Consider the following 18,186-nt stretch of genomic DNA (forward strand, 5'->3'; position numbering starts at 1 on the left):
TAAAATTTCTAACAATTATTGTTCATACCCCATGAAGGAATAATAATGTTTTGCTCAAAACCTAAATAAGCCAGAAGTCACAGTGATAAAGTATATACAGTTTCTTGACCTTCGCAGCCAGAGAGCTGTAATTTTTCACCAACCATAATTTGCCATAAAATATACCAAAATAAGCCTTAATTATATTGAATAGAAGGAAAAATCCACTGGAGGAAACCTCTTGTTATTAAGTGTCACCAAATTACATTAGGAGCATCTTTGTTTGGAGATGTAACTTGGAACTGGTTCATTTTCAGCACAGCGGTATTAGTTTTGTTTTAGACAAAATGTTAATTGATTTACACCAACGCCATACCAATAGGTCATACTCAACAAATTAGTTATGGAGACCACACGGTTTATCATTACCCTGGATTGACCTTGGATTGACCATGGATTTACTCAGATTGACCTTGGATTGACCATAGATATACCCTGGATTCACCCAGGCTTGACCATGAATTTACACAGGAATTGACCATGAATCAACCCTGAATTGATTTACTGTGGATTTACACTGGATTCTTAGACAACATACAAAACTTATTCCATTAATTTTACTGAAACAAAACCCTTGAAATATTACCTTTGAATTGACAATCATACATGTGCTTCAAGAGTCAACTGTACACTGTTAGAATTTAATATGCATACATGTACTTTTTTTTAATAAAGAAAAAAATGTTCAGCCAAGGTAATTTCCTGTGAATAGGTTTCATTGCCATGAACTTTAATTCACAAGGAATTTACTGGGCTGGAGATTGTTTTGTTACAAAAAATAACTTTTTTTCTTTTAAGTACAAAAATTAATTATGTGGTGTTTCTAAAGTACACCAGTGTCTACAATTTAACACTAACTCAAGTCCCAACATTATCAAAATAACAATTAAGATCTAATATAAAGTTTCGACAAAACCTTGACTTCTTTCTTGCAAAAACAATGCAGTCAGGCTTCGTCCTTAACCCATTTTATTACGTGGCCAGCAGGACTAGTTGAAAAATCTAGTAGCCCAGCCTGGTATTAGGTAGTGTGTGTTTTATTTCGTAGTTTAAAACCTTTAAAGATTTATGATTTAAGAAAATGACTTTAGCACCATACTCAGATGACAATAACGTTCTTATTTAAGGCCTAATAAAAAAAAAAATAGAAAAAAAATTAGCCTACCTTCTCTACCTGTTATTGAAAACTATGTTACCCTAACCAAACCATTTTTTTGCCTGATATAAAAGGTGGGGATAAAGGTGACAGTTGTGAATGTCAACAAATTGATCAGGACGCTTTAATATAGCAAAGTGTCTAAATACCTGAGATTAAAAATCATATCCTTTAACTGTACAAAAACACACGCAGCAGTTACTTCCCTTCACATTTTGAAGTAAGGGAAGCAGCCGCCTTGTGGTGTTTCCTAACAATATCGTTGAGGTTTACTGCTAGCTTCACTTCTAGATTAGTCTAGACAAACACATTCTTTATTTGGCTCTCATAAAAAAACGAGATGCCTGGCGAACTACCAAACTCGAAGAAATAAGTAGTCCTACTGAAAAACTGGTAGCCTCGGGCCTGGCAGTAGAACTATGGTAAATAAATCATTTCAAACCCAAACTTACTCTTCGTCTCGAACATCTTTTAGACTTCGATGCAACGAGATCTGGTCGCTGACGTACTGGTTGAAAGCATTATTTTGCCAGCCATCGTCATATTTCTTTCGTTCTTCCGGGGACAATTTCTCTTTGTCTATGTTTACACCCTCACCATTTTCACCTGCAAGAAAAATATTTGACAACTTTTGGACACAGAAATTAAAGAAATATTCGATAAAGAAATAATTATATTTACTGATTTTAAAATATAGTGTTTGTCATCCATTTTAATGGGGGCGCTGGGCCCAATTCATTTTAAGGTGCCTTTTATTTAAAGCTGCACACTCACAGATATACCATTATTACTTTTTTATTTTTTGTCTTGGAAAGAGCAAATTTTTCGTAAATATCTGCAAACCAATGATATAAGATTGGTGACAAAAAATCAGATTGTAGATTTTCATATTTCCGTTCGAAAATAAATGTTTTATGGCTTACACCGTTACTAACGGTTTAAGAAAAATGCATAAAACATCAATTTTTTTACTTAAATATAAAAATCTGCGATCTTTTTTTTTTTGTCAGCAGTCTTGTTTAACTGGTTTCCATGGATTTTCGCAAAAATTGGCTTGTTCCAAGACAAAAAATAAAATAGTTGTCAAAACGTTCAATCTGTGAGAGTGCAGCTTTAATGGCAGTCATCCATATAAGACTTGTTTTTAATACCAATGGTAATGATGATGATGATGATGATGATGATGATGATGATGATGATGATGATGATGATGCCAGAATGTACAATGTACCAAGGGAAAATGGAAGTAGGGTGTTAAAATTGTTATCTTTTGCCTTCCGCCAGTTACAAATTTCCCATGTGATACTCATCTCTTTTTTTATCTTTTCTTGTTATGGCCAATTAAAGTGTCTAAAGATTATCATTTTTTTTAAATAACAAATATTTTTAAAACCCATTAGAAATTGGACTCCTTGCAGTTAAATTTCTCCTTAGTATAAACTTCTGATCCATTCTTTATAACAAAATCCATTTCCAGGGAGGAATAATAAACGCCAATCTTAATTTCGCATAACCCACTTTTTAATGCATTTTCGACATGTTGGTGAGACTTCCAAACATAATTTCTGTATTAAATTTAAATTAAGTTCCTTCGCTATTTGACAGATCTAATTTCCTTATTCCAAATAGCTTTAATAAAATCACATCATTTTTATTAAAGCCCACTGAAAATCATTTATTATTTATAACAAGGTTTGAAAAGTCACACATAGCCTCTTTAACTCCTTCACAAGTTCTAATAAATGAAAACAATAAACTAGATGAAAAATGAAGATTCAATATACTTCCAATTGATCCTTTTAGATGCCGACTAGGTCGGGATATTTTGTCTTATTTGGGGAGTTAAACTAGAAATGTAAGGTTGTGCAACTAAAGCATATAACTGGAATTCAGCAAATCAGACGTGTCCCCTTTCCAGAATACCTATCATTTGGACAATTCAAGGGCCATAACTCTTTATATTGACAATTGCTGTCTGATTATTTAACTTTTCTGCTAATAGCGGCCATTTTTCCTTCATGAACTTTTCATTAAAAAGTTCATGAATAATTCATGAACTTCATGAACCTTTTTCGCTGGGGCTGTTACACTTATACGACACTTGCAAAAAATGCAAATGATTCTTTATAGCAGAAAAATAAATGCAAGAAAATTGTGAAACATTTTAAAACAAGATATGTTTGTATCAAAAAAAGAGAAATGTTACATCAGTCAGACATTTGACCCACATATCAACTGACATATTAAAACTCTAAGCTCACATTTTACCAGAAAATGATTCAAGTTAGCACAAACAACAGCCATTTTAATATAGTTTATTCACATTGACCTGACAGAGCCTGGCTACCAGCTAGATAGGATTTAAATGAAGTTGGGAAAATGGCACTGTCAGGTCAATGTGAACATGCTATAGAGTAATATATTAACATTAGTCAGCTACATGTTTCAATATATTAAGAGGCAACCATCTCTCTCATTTTTTAGATTTCCCATATTTTCTCTGCACTACTGGTACTTTCTCTTCTTGTCTGCATGTCTGACATATTAGCAGGACAGTTTTATATACTTTTTTCAAGTTAGGCGATCGTGGAGGCCGCCATTTTCCCTCCGATATAGTAAAAAAAACTGCGCTTTGTCATCATCTTCGGTTTCGTATCCAATACATTTCGTAACAAATGCTTTTCGTACCCAAATCACTTTTTTTTTTTTTCATTTTTTTTTTTTTTTTTTAGAGAAAAATAGGTTAGGGTCTGTGGGGAAAAAATAGGGTAGGTCGGGTAACCTGAGACGGACCTATTTTTTTATTTGGTCTAAAGGTCTAAAGGTTATTTTTTTCTAATTCTATGTTTGCCACATAAATGCAGTTTTTTTATAACAAGTGAAGAAATTTACCATTAAGCTACTAGATAATTGTGTTTATAAATTTTTCCCAGCAGTCTGAATGGCATTCACAATTCATTTCAGATGGAAGAACCCTCATTTTGTGGCCAAAATACTGGTATTAATGGCGATTCCTGAACTCATATGATATATATAGCCGGTAAATTGGATGTTTTCTTGGAAAACGAATCCTGTGTAATAAAGTTCCGGCCTAAATAAGTAGGTGTTAGGCTTACAATAAATTGACATCATAGAAAAATTATGCTATATACACAACTCATTATATTTCTATTCTGAAATACGGACAATACATAATTGAAGGCTTCGTGGGATATTGCTTTAGTATAGTGCTCAGTGTAGCCTTACATTATTATAGGAGCCATATGCCTGTAAATTATATGTTTCTGCAAGTTTTCTTCAGTTTATTCGTCAATCAATATGCAATTTCATGCATTTTAGATAAGGAAGCAGGACAAGGCTATAAATAAAGTTTAATGTTTAGATCTAAGGCCTACTTTTTTGTTGTTTTGAATTACCTTACCAACCATATTTTTTTAATTGCCAACCAACTTTCTTTTTCAGACATTATTTTTTTTTCTTTTAAATACCAGAATGACCCCAACAGGTCCAAAGGGATTTGAACACTGCCATGCAAGAAGATAAAATCCTTACCTATTACCGACCAATATTTTTTTCAGGCAGTAACAAGAAACAAATCTTTTTTAGGCCTAATATCTATCATCTTTCAACAATGATTGTTTCCATTTTTACAAAGTTTATGCAATCTGCTAAGAAGACGTTTTTTTTTTCAAATAAAAGAATACATGATGTCTGGAAGAAAAAAATCACACATTAAGAAAAACAAAGCCCCCGAGCATATTTCTTTTAATCGCCCAGTATCAATTTCATAACCTAATTAATGTGAAATGCTTAAATTAGGCTCTTAAATGACAAGATTAAGAATTAGGAAATCTAATTGTAGAAAACAATGAAATACTTAAGTAACGACCAATTCCCATTTCAGAATGGGGGCGTAAATTCAATGCTCCTGAACTTGGTCTTTTTCACTCCTCATTTAATCACAAAACAAGCTCCAATTCCATGCTACTTATTGAGAAATAAGAAAATAATTCCCGATCGTCATGGAAATTGATTTGTGTCCCTCGTCTTTCTATTCAAGTGGCCGAAATTTATGTACAACTAAGGGAACATGCAATTTACATTAACTTCTCTCAAAGTTTCAGCAGATTTTATGATAGAAATTGGTTTTTCAAGTTATGGATGCTGTTTGCGTTTTAGCGCTACTTTTGGCTTAAGTTCTTGAAGTGTCTTGATAAGAAATTGTCGGGAAATAAGTCGCCTATTATTTTAAATGTTACGATGACAAATATTTGATAGAAATCAGGCGCATATATACCTAAAGTGTTTTAACCTGTACAACTGCTACATTATTGAGGTATCAAAATGTGAAGGTCTTTCATTAGTTTGTTCTTAATATGTTATACGATTTTGGAGGGGGGGGGGGGGGGTACCCATCCCTTACATTCTGTAGATTCTGAACACAAACATTCAGTAAAATTTATGACAAACATATTTACTCGATATCTTTAGCATTCAATTGTAATTCCTGATTTCCAGATTTTAGCACTTGCCATTTTGGAGGCACCAGAAATGATTTGTTCGCCCAGGCAAACTGTGGCGTATGCCTAGGTACGTCCCTGAAAATATTATTTTATTATACTTATGAAAATTGCAAACATTTGAAAATTAATAACCAATACAAGTAGAAAGACCTAATATGAGCTGGGATTTGTGTCCAAACTGTCATATGTACACAAGCATGTTTGTTTTACTTCCAACCTCAAATTAATATCAACCATCTCAATCAATGACAATTTTGAACTACAAAGAAATATTGATAAAATGTGCTGCAATTATTCCTGTTGCACAATCAAGTTTGCTTTGATTAACAAATGAAAATGTTGTATAGTAGCATTATGTGACAACATTCTCTGTATTATTGCGGTCTATAATGCCACACAGTATCAAAACCTTCAATGGGAGAGTTGTACAGGCAGAGCACAAATCAAGACACACATATAAGACTTGTCAATTACCTTAGAAATGAACTGATTTTAAAAAGCCCTTTTGGGTAAACATACAATATATAAGTTATCTAATAGAAAAAAGCAGGAAAGGTTAAGCTCAACCTCAAGAAAGTTCCTAACCCTTTGCATGCTGGGTAAATTGTCGTCTGCTCAAAAATGTTGTCTGGTTTATTCTAAATTTCTTTCAATTTACTTAAAACTTTGGGAATATATTGACTGAGTGGCAAACAGCTTGGAACCTGACCAGGCGCCGAGTTACTCGGCGTCTGGTCTGGTTCCAAGCTGTTTGCAAAGCCTTTAAAATCGCCATCAGCAGCTTAAGGGTTAATTATGGTTTTTAACAGTTCAATTTAGAAGAATATTTTCTTTGCAATAACCTGATTCAAAATGGTGTTATCAGTGTGGAAGTATTATGTTAAGGGACTACATGTACACCAGATTGGCACCAAAAAAAGGTTTTTTTTGTTACGAATCTTGGGACAACTATCTAATAGAATGTGTTACGCTTTGATATCATAATTGTAAAAAGAAGTACCAAAATGTAAAAAAAAAATTGTGTCGGAAACCGAGTTTGAATCCATGTCGCCAAAATTGCAGTCCAGCGTCGTATCCACTGAGCCACGACGGCTTACTTTTATTGCGTGACATATTTAAGCTATACACTTACCTCAGTAATATCTCGTGATAACACCGACTAGCCAATCACGCATAAGGAATGAATTCTACCTGGTAGACATACCCAGTTATCTTTTATAATGGAAAAATACGAAATAACTGCTAAACTTAAATAAATTGTAAACTTTGTGGTACTTCAGTTAGTAAGTTTCAATGCATTGTACACATCGATGCCAAGTTTATGTCAGTTTTCAACAATTTTTATTTTTTTTTTCGCTATTTTATCATACGTGCCCCTTTAAAGCAATGATGTAGGACTGAGCTGAAGGAAAAGATCTCCCGTTAACAGACTGATGCATAGAAATTCATTTCAGTACACCAAATTGTATAGCTTAAAGTGACACTCTTATTCAAAATCAATACATACTCATGTACCGTATTATATCATGCATAGGACGCACTTTTTTACCCCCAATTCTCGTCTTAAAAATTGCCTGCGTCCTTTCTATGCTATTAGAATTTTATCTGTTTTTTTTCCAAGTCCATTTCAGGTCGAAAATATCAGACTGGGGAAGAACGCGGTAATAGTAAGTATCTGTACTGCGTCACCGAAGAGAACAACTGACATAGGTAAAATCATGCAAGTTAACACACGCAGAAATATATTGAATGTTTACTTTAACATGATTAATTGAGAAATAAATTGAAAACAAACATGAGTGTTTACTTTTTTACAAAAGGGACGCTACTCACAAAAACTCGATGTGAGTCAGCACTTTAACTGGATTGAGTTATAGCGGCAACGGAAAATCGGGAAAGGAGGTAAATATCAATTAATCTTTATTCATGATTTTAATGTTTCGATATTTTACAAAACATTTTGTTGTATGTTACTGTTTTAAAAAACTAATAAAGGAATGTGCATAACGCAAAGTAGCATTATTGTCACTATCAAATCTTTCAAATGTGTGAAGGTGTGAAAAACACCCGCTGTCTGTCATTAGAAAAACATCAATAGAACACACTATTGCGATGGTAATACCACATGGTTGTTTATTCGCACCATACCCAACGTGCCTTCAGCTGGCAAGGCTAATTACCGACACGCATTAATTATGCCGACATGCTTTAATCTGCGCAGCGACAAGCCTTATCAAAGCAATCATCAGTTTTGACAATACACACTTTTGCTGCGATTGCAACGGTTGCAACGGTTGACTGTCATTCAAAAGGCATGTCGGGACTATTGCAACGGTTGCAACGGTTGACTGTCAGTCAGATGGCTATCTGGACTATTACGGCATTTGTATAAGTCTTATTATATGCGTGAATGTTCTCAAAATGTCAAGACTTATATCATTGTAGTGTACGCTAAATACCGAAATACGACGATAATTATCAAAATACACAAGACAGTTATCGAAATATGCCTTATATACAATTTTTTGTTTGTTTTTTTACTTCAAAATATGTTATAAATACTTTACCGACCTCAATTTTTCGGCTCCGATTTTGACATTTTTCCGCTGCGTTCTATGTTATATATTAGGGGTTTTTACCCGTTTTTCCAACTATTTTTTTGCCTATGTCCAATCTATGCTAGCGTCCTATGCATGATATAATACGGTAAAACAATCACAAAGTTTGACTGATAAACCTTTTACTACTTACTAAATAAATCATTTATGGAAAATATTAATTACTGATAACAATAATGTAACTGTGGATATAATAACTGAAAGCGCAAACATATTAATTGATTGGTGAATGCTAAAGGATTTACTGCAATTTACTATTGTCCCATAATGTAGAAATACCGTGTTTTATGCAAATTTCTTTCAAATTAAACATCAAGTATCCTTCATAAGAACCATTGTTTTCAACATTTATTCATTCTTTTTGGTATATTAAAACACTTGTATTAATTGTGGTAAATCTTATTTGGGAGTAAGAGTGCATCTTTAAGCAACACACCGAAGAAGTATATAAACGTCAGCTGATTCCCTTTAAAAATGACCTCAAACATTATGATTACTTCTGATTGTTCCCAGACTTGGTTAAGATCATAAAAATGTCTTAAGATACTAACCTGGTGCGTTGGGTGCCACATCTCTGTATTTTTCGGAAGCATCATACGCCTGATGTACGATTAAATCGTCAGGATTTCCAATATCTGCAGGCGGATGTAAACCTTCTTGATCCATGTTTTGTATTTCATTCTTTGGTTTATCTTTATGAGTTACAAAAGGATTAAATGGTTCAACCATCCGATTAAATTTATTGATTGGATTTTGGAATCCTTCAAAAACTCCGCCACCGCCGGAATTCTGCACGTCTTTTTTCGCGATATTATGCTCGTGATGCTGGTTTTCGCGAAACGGAGGATCATTATCCGTATTTTGAAAACTTAAAAATATCACTATAACCAGCCACAATGCCGGTAATCCTATTACTAATTTACATATAAGGCTACGCTTTCTTCTAAAGAAACTTGCCATTTTTCTTGAAAAATCCCGACCAGCAGTTTTTTTACAATCCTCTTTTATAAAATTATTTTTCCTTTATCCAAGGGAGGTAATTTGCTTTCTTCACAGAGAGTTTACAGAGTTGTACCTCATTACAAAGACACTATCACAGACTATAAAGATCACTCCAGTGCTGCCTGATAAGCCATTCTTTCTCAAACGGACATCTTGCCTGAAAATAGAAATTGCGTTGTCTTAACAAAAATAGTGTCAGGTTAATTGTAACATGTAGAAGAATTGAATTAGAAACACTACAGAAATAAATGGACTTGATGACAGAAATTATCATGTTTGTTGAATGGAATTATCATCAGAAGAATAAATTTTAAATTTTAATGTTGAAGGGACATTAGCCTGATGAAAGTCAGCTCACAAGGAGGCCACAAAATGTAATATCTATAGTTTACATATTAACCTTTTTAGGTGCCAGAAAAAAAGTTTCAACAATTTGAAAAATGTCTTTTTAAGTCCTTTAAGTTAATGGCAACAGGTCAAGCTTGTTGAAAGAGCCTTTGACACAGTGTAATGCTCTTCCATTCAATTGGAATACAGAACATGTAGTTGAACAAAACTGGAAGGATTATTTCAACCTTTGACCTCAACCTTTACCTTTAATAAGTTTAGGGTAAACCTTTGATCTCTTAGTATAACCTTGACCTTTGAGGTACAAACCTGGGTCTTGAGTGCAACATGCGGCCTTAACATGGTGAATCTTCATGACAAGTTTTTGAAAATCCTATTATGCATGGTCAAGATACAGCCCGGACAAATTCATTCCAGATGGATACACTCACACATGCATGCACAAACAATTGGAACAGCCATTGTGACAACTATGTCTTGTTCACCACAAGCAGACTCGGCAATAAATTTGTGTAGTATTGGCATATTTTCTAATTCTGTGGAAAATATTAGCTAAGGGCTCCCAGAGTGACAAACAAAAATAATGTTAGCATTTTTATCAACAGCCTGACAAAACAATATTTTTATCCTGAAATATCAGCTCCGACAAGGCAAATAAATAAATAAACTTCTTGAAAAACATCGGAGACAACACAGCCTTCAACTTCTGTCATTCCATGTCAAACACATTTAAGACGAGTTATTGCCGAAACTTATTTAAATGCTAAACACATGGGGCTCAATTCAGCTGACGATTACTTCTAGTTAGTCTGTCAAGATACAACTTATAGTCAAGGAACCTTATATGTCATTCTGACAAGATAAGTAATGTTATGAGCAGATGATGCTAACTAAATATTACAGAACATTCTGACGATTTGTACACTTAACTTCTCAAAATTTGTGTCTAAAGCCAATTATATATATTTTTTTTACCAATTTAATTTTTAGTTCTACAACTTTTGACAAGCATGCGAAACAAATATAGAATAATATGACAACATTATTTCTGCCACATTCAATGCAACACTGCTTTTTTAAATATTTTGATATTTTTTTTAAAAAAAGTAGTGGCGATCGCTTTTAAAAATAAATAAATGAAAAATTGCAGTTTCTAAATAATATGTTAATCTTACAAACAAAACATTAAGTTGGTGCCCAGCTATTATGAATTCCAAAAGGGCTTGGTCCCTAGTCATTATAAGTCACAATATAGTGACAAAACAATCCTCTCAACTTTAGCCAAATTCTCACTGAAACATTTTGAGGACAGTTTTTTAGGGTTCATTTAATTCAGAATTTTAAATTTTATGACTATAATAAATTTTAAGAAGGCCTTTCAAAAGACACATTTTAGTTAAAAAAAACAAAAACAACACCAGTTAATATCTGATGAACAAGACAACCCTGCTGATATATCTACTTATACTAAACTGCGTAGGTTACTTTGTTCGGAGTAAAAACATGTACTGACCTAAACACAAACCATGTGCACAAACCAGGTATTTATCAAAATTCCTCCATTTAAGTCACATAACAGTTCGCTCTAGATAATAGTGATGGTTTCTCAATATCTTGGTAACACTGAAAAGTATAGTCCAATCTTTAATCCACAAACTGTCCCTGAGGTCCTCAGATAAGACAATGTGTCGACATTGAGATAACGACAATCCTGGGATAGTAACAGGAATGGAAACGAGCTCTTCACTGTATGACTGTCTGACCAGGATATTGGAAGAACTGCTTCTGGTTAGGACTAGTAAAAAGTATTGACAAATTTGCTCATTTGTATGGCATAATATCCTCTATGTAATTTACTTCTGTAAAATGGTAATCCCTAATTGTCGTTACGAAGACAACACTGGGTGTTTCATCTTGTGCCAAAGTAACTGGTTAAGTAGCTAATCTTGTAAACTGAGTTCAGAGGGATTCTGAATGCACTAGCATAAAATGTGATTGATTATTTTTAGCATTTTAAACCTTTTCCAAAATACAATGGCATCCAATTTAATCCCATGTCATAGTTAGATGACATGAAGTAACATTGTGATGATTAAGAATGGACTGAGTGAGCGTAGCAATCGAGCCCTTCTTCATCATTTAAATATTACTGAAGGTCATCTAAGTGTCTTAAAAATTACTACAGTCGAACCTCGCTATGTCGACGTCGGATTAGTCGATTTTCCGGTTATGTCGACATTTTTTTCCGGTCCCGAATTTATTCCTTCTTATTCTATATAAAATAAATCTGTTTGTGTCAATTTTTTTATCTCGACTTTTTCGCTATGTCAACCTCGTTTTTTAGTCCCAGTGGTCGAATTTCACACATTTCCTATGTTCTTTGTGTCGAACTGTAGATCCGAGACGTAGGTGTGAAAATATTCATGACACTTTGCAGCATGTCGCAAATACCGTGCGTGTCAATATAACAAACTGTCATAATTGGGGGATACAAAAATGTAATTGGTAAGTGCGAATAATTAAAGTTGTTTGTTTATGTATTTAATTAAAGAGACATTTATTGCTCAAGCTCTTTGGTATTGTATAAAACATGAACATTTTATTGATTAGATATCAAGGCCAGAGTTTTTTATTTTTCGTTTAACGGGAGCGCCGTACCTAAATATTGCAAAACCCAAAAAAGAAAAACATTCAAATTCCTAACTTTATTTTTATTTTTTCCGCCGCCCGTTTCTTCGATCTCCGATAGAAAATAAAATTTAGTGTTATTTAACCTAACGCTAATTTCACAACAACAAAAAACTATCGCGCACTGTTTCCAAGATGGCGGAAGCCGGCGATTATTGCTTACAAAGTTAACTGAAATATGTTTCATTGTTTTGTGATATCACATGCATATTATATGCCATGATGAAAATAAAACTTGAAACTTGCTTAATATCATCATCTGAGCGCTTGTAAGGAATATGGCTGCCTTTTACGAAATTTTGAAGCGGATTTAGTTTGAAGACTGATACTGTTGTACATAAAATCATGGCGTTTTCATTTTTTGTGATATCGGAACAGAATTGTATTTTCTTTATATCGAAGCATAAAATAACTTAAATATTTCTGTGTGTAGACCTGTTTACACGGGGACACACTGAAAATTGGAATTTGCTGTACAGTTTCTGACTACAGAAAAAGACGAGAATGTGACATTGGATTTGGCTTGTTTGTCTAAAAGACAATAAAGTTATACCAACATATTGCATACCATTTTAAAGGGCATTGACTCCTCTTTTCATGTCACCTATTTTAAAATGGATTGTTTGTATGTTGATAAAAGAAACTTAAAAAAACTGGACTCGACCGTGAAATCTGGTAAGTTTGAGTTACATACCTTGTTTCTTTCTTGTATATCAGACATTAAATGTCCTCAGATGTGTTGTTTATCTCATTATATATACCCAAAATGATATTAATCAACATTTTAGACACAAACAATGAGCCATATGTCTTTGGTTTTGCCAGTGCAAGTTTCAGTGACTATTAAAAACACTACAGAAGTGTTTAGAAGCACATATTAAAATCATGCACATATATATACAGAATTGATTTAATTATCATCATGTGAAAATGACAGCTTGTTTTGCCTTCATAATACAGACTATTGTTGCATCATTTAATCGATTACCAGTTATTTGCAAATATTTAGGTCCTGAGTGAGAATTGTTTATATTTATATGTTAAATCTGCGTTAGAAAGTCTGGATTTTTTTCACTAAACGGTTTTTTTTTTTCCATATATCCAATATGGCTGCCGCTGTTTCTGCTACAGCGGGTTGGCCAGTTCTCGGCCACCGGCCAAATGTCAGGTTGAAAGTTGGCTGTTTTCTGGCCATTTCTTGGCCAAATATGGGCCGCTCTGTTTAGACACCGGCCAGAAAACGACCCAGCCAATTTTCAGCCAGTTTATGGCCAAATCCATGGAAATTGCTGGGAGATGGCATTCTTGTTTAGGTTTTCATTGAGACAAGCCGCATTTTTAGTTTTCTATAATTATTTTAATAACTTTGGATTTTTGGCGAAATGTTTAATAATTTTACAAAGATTTAAAATGAATAACATTTATGCTGCGGATGTCATTTTATTTTCTACAAACTTGGAACATTTTGGCATTTATTCTTGTTAAGAAATACATAACTTAGAAAGTATTTAATTTTCTGAAAGTATGGACACTTCAAATATATTTGAAGAAGTTGTAATTTTTAAAATAATGCCCTCTAACAGCTGTGGCGCAACACTATTATACAACAGGCAGTATGGAGTACAAAACAAGTGTGCACAACTTCAAAACATGCATTGTATAAAAAAATTCAAAAAAAAGAAAAAAATATGGAAAATCCATCTTATTTTTATTCTTTTTTTCTTGACGCTCATTTTTTAACATCTTTTTCTTATTTTTATTCCCTCCTCCTGGTGCTGATTTTTGAAAATTTTTCCGTAAAACGAAAAATAAAAAACTCTGGCCCATTCCCGAATGGGAACAGAAAGAATAACTTCAAAATGTCAAATGTTAGTTCCACTGCTCTGGTCGACCAAGTCAGAGAAGGACCCGGTATAAAATCTTACAATGTACAAATGTATGCAACTGTGGTTTTATATGTGTTTTGTGTGATCCATAAACGTAAAAGAAATAAATTTGACACAAATCATTCTTCTTTTGTTTCACTTTATTTTTTCAATAATAAGTTTGCTGCTTTCACAACGAAAATATTTAACAAGACCGTTCAATTGTGGATGTAAACATCGTACCATCCAACTCAAATGTGTTGGGATTGGTGATATTTTTTGCAATTCGGATGAGTTGACTTTTCGTTATCTCAACTTTTTTCACTAGGTCCCGAAAAAGTCGACATAACGAGGTTTGACTGTACCTCATTGGCCGAAGTTGAAATTCTTAATGATGAAGCTTGTAGTACTTAATCTTGCCAAATTGCAATTTCAAGTGTAGGTAATGTATTCTAAATAAATGCAGTATTTGAGATTTTATTCATTGTGCACTCAAAGACGCCCAATTGTGTGCAAAATTAGCATCTGCGATAGAAACTTTTGGTCTTAATTGCGAAAATGGTACAGAAAGAACAATATCTGGTATAAACATTATTATGAGAGAAAATGGCCCATGGCTCGATCTGTTACTTGTTATTACAAAGAGATATGAACAAAAACAACACAAGGGGATGCTTTTGTAAGTCAATCAATAAATTAATAGCTCATGAATTATTATGGCTATAGTAAGCCATGCTGAGCCACACATATACAATCATAACTGTCACTGGTAACATGAATTTAAACTTAGATCCACTTCACATAGATTATCCTTGCTAATAGCAAGAATATCTTGAACATCATTAAGTTCTCCAACAACAAATGAATGCAACCTTTTTTGTAAAAGCATGATGATGCTAATGCCTGGCCATCACCAACAATGCCAACACCATGACATGAATGTCAAAACTTGAACTTTTTCCTTTAAAAAATAGGAAAGTAAAAAAAGGTAAAGTTACGCTCTCATATCTAATAAAACGTCTTTGAAATATGTGCATTCTCAACTCTGGTTTTGTAGATATGATGAGCATTATCAGCAGCAATTATCAAGTAGAACAATTCATTACAGACAGTGTCAGTCCCCAGACTCTGAGCAGGGCTGGGCAGACTTACTGTGTTCCATCACATCACTTTTCATGTCATTCACTCTAGGAGCTCTTAACACAATCCCATGAAAGGTCTCAATAAACCCTATTAATATACCAAGTTTGGTCACTATATGTAATAACTAAAAAAAATCCATACCATAGGTGAGTTTTATGCCGCCCTCCCACCTGGTGTCTGAACAAGATCTTAGTCATTCTAATAACCAGGTTTCACTTTTGTTCCATCAACTCTCCTTATATACCAAGCTTGGTTGCAATATGTTGACCCTAACTATAGTCATTCAGTACCAACTGTTTTTCAATTTTTAGTAACAGTGGCCTTGGCTCTTGGGGCCCCAAACACAATCCCATGAAATGTCTCCATCAACTCTTTCTACATACCAAGTTTGGTCACAATATGTCAACCCTAACTAAAGTAATTCAGTACTAACCTTTTTTCTATTTTTAGTAACAGTGTCATTGACCTTAACCATTGCTCTTGGGGCCCTAAATACAATCCCATAAATGGTCTCCATAGACTCATCCTATATTCAAAGTTTGGTCGCAATATGTCAACCCTAACTAAATTATATATTTACAACCATTTTTCTATTTTTAATAACAATGACCTAATGACCCTAGAGGCCCCAAACACAATCCCATGAAAGGTCTCCATAAATTATTTCAATATACTATGTTTGGTTACCATATGTCAAACCCTACTAAAACTATTCAATACCAGGCGAGACTGATGCCGTCCTCCCACTGGTGTGCCAAAAACAACTTTGTGAAAACCTGGTTAAAAATACAAAATTGTGTACAAAGGCAAAACAAAAAAGTCAAAAAAGTCAATCAAGGGCCATATTTGTATTAAGGCCAGTAACCTAATTGTGTGATGGCTACTCTGTAAAGTTTTAAAGCTATTGGATGAACGGTAGTTGAGATCTGAAGTTGCCCTTAAACATTACTCAAACCTTTTAAGTTCATCAAGGGCCATTATAAATCTGTATTGAGGATAATATGGAGTTATATAACCTAATTTTGTGATGGCCATTAACAACTGTGTGAAGAAGTAATTAGTGAAATTCCCAAAATGCCCTAAAATTTTAACAGGACACAATGTGCAATATTACTTGAACCCTAGTTCCTAAGTCAATCAGGGGCCATAACTTGTATTCAGGATAATATGGAGTAATGTAACCTCATGAGGTGATGGTCCTTAATGACTGTGTGAAGTATAAAATGAATTGAATGAAGGGTATTGCAGTTAAAAGAGAAAATGACAACTTGCCCTAAAACTTTAACTGGACACTGACGCATAATTGCTCATGGTGAGGTGAGTACTTAAGCCTTTGAATAGTCAAGCTTAAAATACTTTATCCTATCCCAACCCAAAGTTATGTGAGTTTGTTTTTCACTTCCTATAACCACTTATCATAGCAAAAAAACAAGGTTACCACAACTGTTGCTATTGACCTACTGACCTAAAAATCAATAGGAGTCATCTGCTAGTCATGACCTACCTCACTAACAAGTTTGAGGCCAATTAAAGCGCATTCTAGTTATAAATCGAACAACATTTGCTGACTCAGACGGATCAACATGTCCTGCAAGGCAATTTACTCCTGCTCCTTTGAAGAGGGGCATAAAAATATATGACCTCCAAAGAGGCTAAAAAAATGTTTGGGTTGATGGTACTTTTGTGAGTCAGTTGCAAGGCTAACAAACTCTTTATCACTTGTGGCCTCAGTAATTTGCCAAGTGCACAGCAGTATAACTCAACTGAACTTAAAGATCAAATGTCAATAGAGAGGGACAGTTAAAATTTGATAGCTTTTAATTCCATAAATTGGCTCATTCTCAAAGCTCATATGGGCAAAATTACTTCTCTCTCTTAAAAAGAATGCAATCAAATTGTAACAATACCATATTCAATCTTCAATTTAATACAGTGAAGAATGCGTGACAAGGAGAATTTTAAAGAAGGTTGTTGATGGTAAAAACTAATACAATTTTATTATTGCGCCTCTAAGCAGTATTTGAATTTAGGCTATTGGGCTTGTCCCTGCAGTTTTCCTCTACAACATTGAAAGTTTTGATATATTTTAATAAAAGAGACACTGAGAAACTTGAGATGGAAAACTGCTCTGACAATGTAACACATATTTCCGACAACATCAAAATATTTAGACGATTGTAGAAGATTCGGACAGATTCACTAAAACAGGAACCATTTATTGTCATGACAAGATAAGTAATGTTATGAGCAGATGATGCTAACTAAATATTACAGAACATTCTGACGATTTGTACACTTAACTTCTCAAAATTTGTGTCTAAAGCCAATTATATATATTTTTTTTACCAATTTAATTTTTAGTTCTACAACTTTTGACAAGCATGCGAAACAAATATAGAATAATATGACAACATTATTTCTGCCACATTCAATGCAACACTGCTTTTTTTTAATATTTTGATATTTTTTTAAGAAAAAGTAGTGGCGATCGCTTTTAAAAATAAATAAATGAAAAATTGCAGTTTCTAAATAATATGTTAATCTTACAAACAAAACATTAAGTTGGTGCCCAGCTAATATGAATTCCAAAAGGGCTTGGTTCCTAGTCATTATAAGTCATAATATAGTGACAAAGCAATCCTCTCAACTTTAGCCAAATTCTCACTGAAACATTTTGAGGACAGTTTTTTAGGGTTCATTTAATTCAGAATTTTAAATTTCATGACTATAATGAATTTTAAGAAGGCCTTTCAAAAGACACATTTTAGTTAAAAAAAACAAAAACAACACCAGTTAATATCTGA

General features: G+C 33.6%; 1 protein-coding gene across 4 annotated transcripts in view; it reads right to left on the reverse strand.

Moving 5' to 3' along the window:
- Positions 1–18,186, reverse strand: part of LOC128229860 (polypeptide N-acetylgalactosaminyltransferase 5-like) — a 96,274-nt gene that overhangs the window by 33,542 nt on the left and 44,546 nt on the right. For 3 of the 4 annotated variants that reach the window (XM_052941741.1, XM_052941750.1, XM_052941766.1), the window contains 2 exons: positions 8,888–9,495; positions 1,648–1,801 (listed from right to left, as the gene is read on the reverse strand). In XM_052941741.1, the coding sequence (XP_052797701.1) occupies positions 1,648–1,801; positions 8,888–9,296 (563 nt within the window). In that variant the 5' untranslated portion in view covers positions 9,297–9,495. Of the gene's footprint in view, positions 1–1,647; positions 1,802–8,887; positions 9,496–11,199; positions 11,287–18,186 lie in introns of those variants that run through there. The other variant, XM_052941757.1, reaches the window with a different exon arrangement.

Source organism: Mya arenaria, chromosome 1 (genome assembly GCF_026914265.1).
Source record: "Mya arenaria isolate MELC-2E11 chromosome 1, ASM2691426v1".
NCBI lineage: Eukaryota > Metazoa > Mollusca > Bivalvia > Myida > Myidae > Mya > Mya arenaria.